General features: G+C 37.6%; 1 protein-coding gene across 1 annotated transcript in view; it reads left to right on the forward strand.

Annotated features, from left to right (window-relative positions):
• Positions 1–1,286: 1,286 nt before the first annotated feature.
• The window catches only part of LOC110029743 (ABC transporter G family member 42-like), a 13,132-nt gene continuing 4,441 nt past the window's right edge, over positions 1,287–9,977 (forward strand). Inside the window, 12 exon segments of the mRNA XM_020732168.1 lie at positions 1,287–1,650; positions 6,760–6,839; positions 6,842–6,959; positions 7,069–7,153; positions 7,218–7,380; positions 7,496–7,572; positions 7,785–7,838; positions 8,036–8,126; positions 8,581–9,164; positions 9,283–9,486; positions 9,489–9,619; positions 9,686–9,846. Of these exon segments, the coding sequence (XP_020587827.1) occupies positions 1,325–1,650; positions 6,760–6,839; positions 6,842–6,959; positions 7,069–7,153; positions 7,218–7,380; positions 7,496–7,572; positions 7,785–7,838; positions 8,036–8,126; positions 8,581–9,164; positions 9,283–9,486; positions 9,489–9,619; positions 9,686–9,846 (2,074 nt within the window). The 5' untranslated portion in view covers positions 1,287–1,324.

Consider the following 9,977-nt stretch of genomic DNA (forward strand, 5'->3'; position numbering starts at 1 on the left):
ACAGGTTATCTGATTTTGGTTCAGTCTATTTGGAAGATGATAAATGTTATAATATTGTTTGTATTGACAAAGTTAGAATTAAGATGTATGATGACACTGTCAGAATATTATGTGATGTAAAACATATTCTAAATTTGAAGAAGAATTTAATTTCCTTGAGTACTTTACATAGAAATGGTTTTATTCCTAAGGTAGACGAGGATATAGAAACCATCAAAATTATTAAAGGTGCATTGATTGTGACAAAAGGAAAGATCATTGCTAGAAATATCTATAAACTATTGGGGAGTACAATTATAGGTGAATTTACTCTGTTGAATCATATGATGAAACTGCAGCAGATATGTTGATCAAGCCAGACACTATCAACAAGTTCTTGTATTGCTTGAACTTTTTAAATGTTTGCAATTGTTAGTCGGCATGGTTGTCCAACTCACTTCGGTATAAGAAACTTCATGATGTATTTTTTCTAAGGGGCTGGATATTCGCCAATGTGGAGATTTGTTAAGTATGACTCATATCCAGAATTTGGAGTCTCTTAGAGTGAAGAGATGTGTCTCTTATAGTGAAGATGTGCGTCTCTTGGAGATAAGTAGGTTGGGGGAGCGAGGATGTGTTAGTAATTTTATTTGTGGGTTATGTCTATATATATGATGTGTAACCCTATGGGTATATACTGGACTCATCTTAAATAGTGAAATTCGCCGCTCTGCTCCCGATGACGTAGACATCTTTGTCAAACCTCGTTAAATCTCAGTGTTCTTCTAGTTTTGTGTCGATTCTTGTTTTTCTTCGCTCTAGTTTCTCATATATATATATATATGTATATATATATGTATGTAGTAGAAGTTTGCTTCAGGAAATTTTGAAAGCCGTCGCTATTCGCTCCGAGGACGTAGGCACATTGCCTAACCTCATTAAATCCTGTGTTATTGTCTTTCTTATTTTCTTCATTCATATTCTTATGATTATTAACATGGTTCCTCAACAAGTTTGAATAATGTTAACTACAATTTTGCTGTAAGCTCTGATACAAAATCAATTTTGCATATATGAATAATTGTTTTGTGATGTAATTATCTTGAAATAAAATAATTTCAGGACAACTATTATGATATAATACGTAATATCTCCCACAACTTGTGGCATTTCTTAACAATATATAGGCGGAATCAGACTCTTGGACTATATGGTCAACTACTACCTCCAAATATAATCTCTTAAATTTGATTACTTATATTGTCACATCAGCCGTCGGTGCACAAAACCGCCAAAAACTTATAGAAGAGACCTTCCCGGAGAGACAGAGAGAGAGTGTGTAGGCATGGAGGAGTTGAGGAGCACAGAAAGGATGAGCTCAAGAGCGACGTCGGAGGAGAACGGACGAGAAGATGAGAAGGAGTTGTTTGCTTCTCTGATGAGGCTTCCAACTTTGAAGCAACTTCGGACGGCTATTCTCAAGTCCGCCGCCGACGACGACTGCAATGGCGGCGGCGGAGATATGGAGAAACGAAAGCTTCATGAGCTGAAGTTGGTGGATGTTCGCAAGCTCACCTATAGCCAGCGCCGAGAGTTCGTCGAGCAGGCTTTTAAAGTTGCTGACGAAGACAACGAACGGCTCCTTAAGAAGATTAGAGAAAGAATTCTGCAGTGAGTTTTCTCTTTTATATATATATATATATTTCTTGAAAAATAAACATTAAAAATTGATGCTATAAAACCATTGAGATTAATGGAACATGCTTGAACTTATAATTCAACGAACTTGGTAAGTATGATTTAATCACTGTCACAGAGAGTAGCATATTCAATATAACTGATAATTATGCCAGTGAAAAATATATTAACTACTTCTATCAAATCAACTTTTACCAAACATTAATAGTACCGTAAGTACGACTGATAGATGGGCAAAAAATTTCCTAACTCCAGCACGAATTTTAAAATATGACACCCATCTTGATACAATTGTTGTTTAAACCTTGATAAAAGGTCATCCAGATGTATGATTTCAACGAACTTAGAGTTAAGCTAATCGGCTCAATGAGATGAGCCCAATGATGTCAAAATTAGTCTAATTAAAGTCAAACCAAGCTTAGGTCAAATTATTAAACCACCTTTGAAAATTTTCCGAGCATTTTTAGAGGGTCAAACGAATGTTGAATTTAGTAAGCCTGTAGTCGAATCAAGCGTCTCAATACAAATAATTCAGAGGGGCTAAGATTGCTCAATTTCAGCATCTTTAGAACACTCAAATGTCCATCAAATACTGTATGATCGAAGAAAGCTCTCCGGTCCACCCGTTCAAAGTGGTTCATATTCCTGCATTAATTGCACCAATAATACTATAAATAAAGTCACACCCCTCCCATGAGGAGGGGGAGAGTTTGAGATATGAGAAAGAGTTTGAAGCTTTGAGAAAGAGCTGAGGTCCAACACTATCACTGTCAACCATCGTCAACCACCACTGACCTCTGTCGACTCTTGCCTTCGTCGACTATCACCGACCGTCCCTGACTTTTGCTGATCATCTTCGACAACCGTTGGTCGTCGTCAACCACCACTGATCTTTGTTGACCAACGCCGACCCCATCAATCACCGCTAGTCTCTATCGACCACTGCTGGCCGTTGTCGATCACTTCCAATTACTGTCGACCACGATCGATTAGACACTGTCAATTGCTATCAGTCGTCGTTCATACCTAACAATAAATTCATTGTCATGTCGATGTTATAACTTGGGAAACCTTGTAACCCTTTCCCGCCTATGAGACAAGTAGTTGCGATTATAATCATTTTCTTATAGTGGAACTCTTCAACTAGGTCGTGTCCCATAGATTTTCTCTTTCCGGGTTTTCCATTTAAGACTTTTGGTGTCATTATTAGTTGTTTTATTTTTTCAATGTGTGTTGAATTTTCGTACAATGCTAATATAATAATTTGCTACTCTACTGCAGCAAATTTTTTAGCACGCATTAAAAAACAAAGAACATCTCGTTCAAAATTTAATACATATTTTATAGTAAATTACAAATCTTATCACCTCTAGTTCATCACATCTCCATTTTTAGAAGTTTAGGTGGACTTGTGATATCACGAATCAAAACAAACACTTTAATTTTTTTTAAAGATTTTAAGTATCAATCATCCAAAATTTTAAATATTATTTAATTCATCTAAACTTAAATTTTACATTTCACCAACCAAAATTTTATTTTCTTTTTAATTAGTGAATGGTTAATTGGCTAAATTTAAAATTTTGGGTTTTTTTTGGGTGGTTGAATTTATAAAATTTTAAGTTTAGATGATCAATCAATTATATTTAAAATTCTAGGTGATTGGTGTGTAAAAAAATGTATTCTTTTAATTTTAATTGAAATTATTATTGATATACCATCAACAAATTTATATCACCTTGCACGAATCTCTAGGCATGACACAGATCTTGAGATAATTTTTTGAGCAAGAAATGTTAAAAAAATTATTTCAAAAGTCACTCGTAACTCCTATTTCAACATATTTACAGTCAAACTAAACGACACAATGAACTGACCAAACAATATCAAAATTGTTTCAATCCAAGTCAAATCAAACCCAAATCAAGCCATCAAACCACTTCAAGGAGCTTTCCAAGCATAATTGAAAAGTCAAACTGATTCCAAATCTGACATGTTTATAATCAAATTGAGTGTCTCTGTGATACAAATCTAACGAGTCTAAAATTGCTCAATTCTGACATTATTCAGACCCATAAATACTCATAAAACACTGTCTGATTTAGAGAATATCTTTGGGTCGTCTGATCATAATGATCCAAACTCTTTCTTTATTTTCAACCATAACTCTATAAATAGAGCCCTACGTTTCTCTTGAAAGGGGGGAGAGACTTGGATCCAGTAGAAAAACTGAAGCTTAAAAGAGGAGCTGGACTCCAGCATCGGTTATGCACCGTAGACCCTATGAATGCCTCCCACTTCGGCAGCCTCTGCCGCTAACTCTATCCAACACCGCCAGCGAACTCTGGATGCCGCCATAACATACCCACTTTAACTTCCGCTACCGGCCGAATCCAAAAAACTTCGACTGTCATCGCTGCTAGCCAACTCCGGTTGCCGCCACCGCCGCCTCTAGCCAGCTCTATTTAGAGTAGTCGACCAGCTTCAAACACCACCTGTAGGCTATCGTCTAGTATCACCGGCAACCACATGTTCCTTGCAATAAAGTCTCTTTTGAAGTCACAACATGTGCTTCAAAATCACAACATATGTTATGGAATGACGACACACATCTATAACAATATAACAATGCACCCCAAATATGATATAACAATGCATTATGAAAACGATGTAACAATGCACCTCTTAAATAATGTAATGGCGCATCTCGAAGACCGTGTAATAGCTCATCTTGAAAATGATGTATCAATGCATCCCAGATACGGTGCAAAGACACTCCTTGATGATGGTGTAACAACACATCCTGTATACGGTGTAATGGCACCTCCCAGAGACAGTGTAACAACTCACTTCATATGTGATGCAATGACACATCCCGATGACGGTATAACAACACCTTCACATATAGAGCTACAACACTTTCTGAATATAGTGTAACAATGCTCCTAGATGATGATCACTTTCTCCGGACTCCTAAAGTTCTCTCGTTGTAGCTCCCAACTCAGGCCTCCGCGGCCTACAGACGTCATTGCAGCTCATCACTATAGCCTACGCGACCAATTATAGCCTACGTGGTCCAAAACTCGTGCAGCCCTCGACTTCCTATGCGACCCACAAAAAGTTTCCACAACTCACCACTAGGCATACGTGACCAACCACGGCCTACATGGTCCATAGCTTGTAAAAATCCCGACTCTGAACCCTGCGGCATAAGAACTTCATCACAACTCACCACCAAGGCTTACATGATGAACTATTATCTATGTGGTTCATTGTTTTTGCAGCTCTCAACTCCAGCCTCTACAAATCTACAGATATCATCACAAATAACCACTATGGCTTATGTGATCAACTATTACCTACGTGACTTACTACATATGCAAGTCACTCATACAACTCTTAACTCTTGCATCCGTAACTTACGTATGCCATTGCAGCTCCCTGCTATGACTTATATGAATAGCTAAAACATACACAACCCACAGCTCACAAAACCCCCATTATCTGATCTCTATAGCATACTATGACGTTATCAAAACTTGCCACCATAACATATGTGACAAACTACAACTTACGTTGCTCACAACTCATGTATTACATCTTTTGTGGCTAACTAATGCTCCAAATGCAACCATTAATGACCCATACGACCAATTATTTTCATGACTTTCAATTATGACAAACGTGACAAGTTAGCGTCACAACCACCGTCTGCAACATTCAAAATAGACTACCGCTTCCACAACAATCAACTATAATCCTTACAACTTGTTATCAGCAAGAGCCATATTTATTATAACCAGACTATGACTATTGTTAACTAACTACCTCTGTGCATATAAAAAGATCAATTTGGTAACTTCATCTTCCCTAATTCAGGAGAAGAGTTGACATATATACTCACCATTTATAGTGATTTCAACTAGCTTGAGCATCGACACATTCATGGGAATCGAATCTTTTATCTCTCCAAATACGTGTGATCGCTCATAGTACCGTGTCGACCGCTAGTCAGAATGGTTCCACTGACCTCTTTTGCCCTGGTTACATCCTCGGTTATCTTTGGGTCAAGGATTTTCGTTCTGTCAATCATAAGGGGCTCGATCACCCTTCGACTTTTTCCCCTTGTCTAGATCCCTTTAGTAATGTTACCGATGATCGGATGTCCCCGGTTTGGCCTCTGAGGAGTTCATTAAGGATTTCCTCGGCAATGATGTGGTAGTTAGTTAGTTTCAAAACCTCGATGAAGAACCTAGGCTTGAGCAGGTTTAGGTATTACTTGAATTGGTTGTTGTGGATTCCCTGCTTTAGGGCTATTCTAGCGATGAGAGGCTCCAGATCTTTCACTTCCTACATCTTCTTCTGGAATTGAGTGATGTAAGCCTGCAGTCATTTTCTCTTCTTGTTTGATATGAAACAGAGTCTCGATATCCTTCCTTTGCTTTTGTACGTTACCGAAGTGAGCCAAAAAGGGGCTCCTGAATTCATATAAGGATGATTTGATTCGGTAGATTGTTGAACCACCGAAGACCCGACTCCTTCAGCATGGTCATGAAAAGTCGATAGTTCATCGTGTTGTCGATCTGTAGGACTCCGACCGATGATTTTAAGGAAATCACGTGGTCGATCAGGTCATTCTTTCCCTTGTAAAGATTCTAAATGAGGAATCCTTAGCTTTGTTGGGCGTAATATTTAGAATTTATAGAAAAAAAAGACACTACCTGCAGTTGATCGGGTGGACTCTCGCACTCAATCCTTTCGATGCCCGAGCATCATTGTAGATCCCACACTATATATATATATATATAATTTCAGGTAGACATATTTTAATTTTAATATACATGTAGATGTATGTATATACATATCTGCGTGTGTGTGTGAATGAGGGAGGGAGTTTTAAATAGAACTAGAGAACTACGGTGAACTACAAGTGTATTGTAAATACGTAAGAATTGTGTGGTATGTATGTAAATGCCCCTTTTATATGCAAATATTATTTCCATTAATAAGAAAATGCCCCTTTCATATACAAAGAGTATTTCCATTAATAAGAAAATCCCTAACATCAGATAGATAATGCAGGGTTGGAATCCAGTTGCCGACCGTTGAGGTTCGGTTTGAAAAGCTTAATGTAGAAGGGGAGTGCCGCGTCGGCAGACGAGCGCCGCACGCACCCCCTTTAACGTCGCCGATTTGGCCCTCCACAAAATCGGCGTAAGCCTCACCAAACACACCAAGCTCTCCATCCTCAAAGATGTCTCCGGCATCGTCAGGCCCTCTAGGTCCTTTCATCGAACACCTTGCCTGCAACCACCAACCTCTTTCATCATCTTTGTCATCTTCACCAAAAATGGTAAATAACTAATCTTTTTTTTTGAAAGAATTTTACAGGATGACGCTCTTGCTAGGCCCTCCCGCCTCCGGAAAAACCACTCTTCTTCAAGCTTTAGCTGGAAATCTGAACTCCAGTCTCAAGGTTTGTTGTCTGCAATAGAATTCCCTGGCTTTATAAGATTTGGGACTGATTACTTAATAATTAGGCAAGCGGCGAGGTTACTTACAATGGGTACAAGTTCGATGAATTCGTTCCCCAGAAATCTGCGGCATACATTGGAGCAAACGACGTCCATGTGCCAACGATGACCGTTAGAGAGACTCTTGATTTCTCTGCTAGGTGTCAAGGCGTCAGAGCCGCTGATTATGGTGTGCAAATATATTCCTAAGATTTCATATTTTCCTTGTAACTGTATAAATTGATCAAATAAATGGAGAGTGAGTTTCAACTCATTTGTAAAATGGCACATTTAAAATGGCGCAGAACTGCTTAAGGAGCTTTCAAAGAGGGAGAAAGCTGCAGGAATACTCCCTGACGCAGAAATTGACCTTTTCATGAAGGTTGGTTATTATTATGATTATTTTTTTGGCATTTTCATTGCATTATTTTTCTTCTTGCTTTTATGGAGGAACACCTATACATAGTAATAGAATTTATTGAAAATAATTGATTTTTTATTGTAATTGATTTTTAATTGGAATAATAGTTATGTAGCTGTGTTTTTATTCATTATTTACTAGTTTTTACTAATGATCTATTTGAAATCTTGCAGGCTACTTCAGTAGAAGGGGTGAAGCATAGCCTCCAAACAGAATATGTTATTAAGGCACGCCTGTTTGTGACATTTTAATTTTTGGGACATTTTTTTTTATTTTTTTCCAAAAAAAAAAGATTTTTGTGCAATCATGTACCAGTACATTGCACTCAACATTCTTTGTTTGGCGCTCAATGTGGTAAATTTTTTTTATCTTACTAATAAATATCCAAACTGTGACGTGTTGAAGGTATACTCTGTTGATGCAGATACTTGGGTTGGATATATGTGCTGATACTCTTGTTGGAGATCAGATGAGAAGAGGGATCTCTGGTGGACAGAAGAAGCGGCTCACCACCGGTTCATTTCTTGCCACTATATTTTTTTTTGGGAAAATTTGCATACCTAGCAAACGATTCAAATGAATTTTTATAGCGATTTTTTCTTTACATATGAGTTAAAAGCTCAACACAAATACCAATTTGCTGTTTTGCTTGCATAAGCTCATGCTTGCAAATTTCATATTTTGTTGGGAAATTTACATATGTATAGCATTACATATCTTACACAAATTTTTATATTTACATTCATAGCAATTTGACGCTTTAAACTAATGCATGAAAAGGTGTATTTCACTTTTAAAAAGTAATAATAGAGCTATTTTTGATATGATAATAAAGACTTAAGTGCTATGTGTGTAACTATTAAAGTTTAATGTAAGATATGTCACTAGAAATGTGTGCTATGTATGTAAATGCCCCTATTCTTTTTTGGTGGCTACCTCTTGAACAAACTTAACATTAACTAATTACAGGCGAAGTGATTGTTGGGCCGACAAAAGTCTTATTCATGGATGAAACATCAACTGGATTAGACAGCTCTACAACTTACCAGATTGTGAAGTGCTTGCAACAAATTGTGCATCTAGGGGAGGCCACCATACTGATGTCTCTCCTCCAACCAACACCTGAGACCTTCAATCTCTTTGATGATATTATCCTTTTAAGTGAAGGTCAGATAGTTTACCAAGGTCCACGTGAGTATGTTCTTGATTTCTTTGAATCTTATGGATTTCGCTGTCCTGAGCGAAAGAGCGTTGCCGACTTCCTCCAAGAGGTCATCTCTCACAAGGACCAAGCGCAATACTGGGCTCATCATGCTCAGCCTCATCGCTATATAACTACCCAAGAGTTTGCTGATCACTTCTACCAGTTTCATATTGGACTGCATCTAAAAAATGAGCTCTTAGTTCCTTTTGACAAGACCAGAAATCACCATGCTGCGCTTGTCTTTAAGAAGCATGTTGTCCTATTCTCAGAACTGCTAACTTCCTCCTTTGCAAAAGAATGGCTCCTCCTCAGGAGAAATTTGTTTCTTTACGTCTTCAAGTCTATCCAGGTTCCATGCATCCTCAAATTTGATTTTCATTCTAAAAGTACCAACAAATAGAACATATACTGATGCAGTATGTGATGCATGTAAGATAATACTAATTGATGTCCATATTGTTTTGAAGATCATTCTTGTTGCATGCATCGTCTCAACAGTGTTCTTGAGAACACAGACAGAAGCAGACACGATATCTGATGGCCTTTTGTACAATGGTGCTCTTCTATTTGGAATGATGTGCAACCTTTTCCATGGTTTTGTAGAAATATCTCTGACCATTGCAAGGCTTCCAACCTTCTACAAGCAGAGGGATCTCCTTTTCTATCCTGCATGTCCTGCATGGACCTTCACTGGACCTTCACTCTTCCATTAGTTTTTCTGAGGATCCCAATCTCAATGCTGGAGTCCACTTTTTGGGTTGTTATAACATACAACATAATTGGGTTTGCACCGGAGGCTAGCAGGTAACCTGCTCTTATCTTTTTGATAAAAATGTTGAGAGTTTGATGTATAATTTGTTTTTAATGCAGGTTCTTCAAGCAGCTCCTTGTGATATTCTTGCTTCAGCAAGTGGCTTATGGGATTTACAGGACAATTGCAGGGTTGTGTAGGACAATGATAATCTCAAACTCTGCAGGAACTCTATCAATTTTATTTTTTTTAATTGTTGGAGGCTTTTTTCTTCCTAAAGGTTAATTTTTATAGTCATACTCTCTCTACGCCCAACATGTGTGTTATGAAAATATACCAAATAGAGAAAAATTCACCTTAAATTTGTATTTTAATGAAAATTTCAATATATATATATATATATATATATAT

The sequence above is a fragment of the Phalaenopsis equestris genome, unplaced genomic scaffold, assembly GCF_001263595.1.
Source record: "Phalaenopsis equestris unplaced genomic scaffold, ASM126359v1 Scaffold000600, whole genome shotgun sequence".
NCBI classification, from domain to species: domain Eukaryota; kingdom Viridiplantae; phylum Streptophyta; class Magnoliopsida; order Asparagales; family Orchidaceae; genus Phalaenopsis; species Phalaenopsis equestris.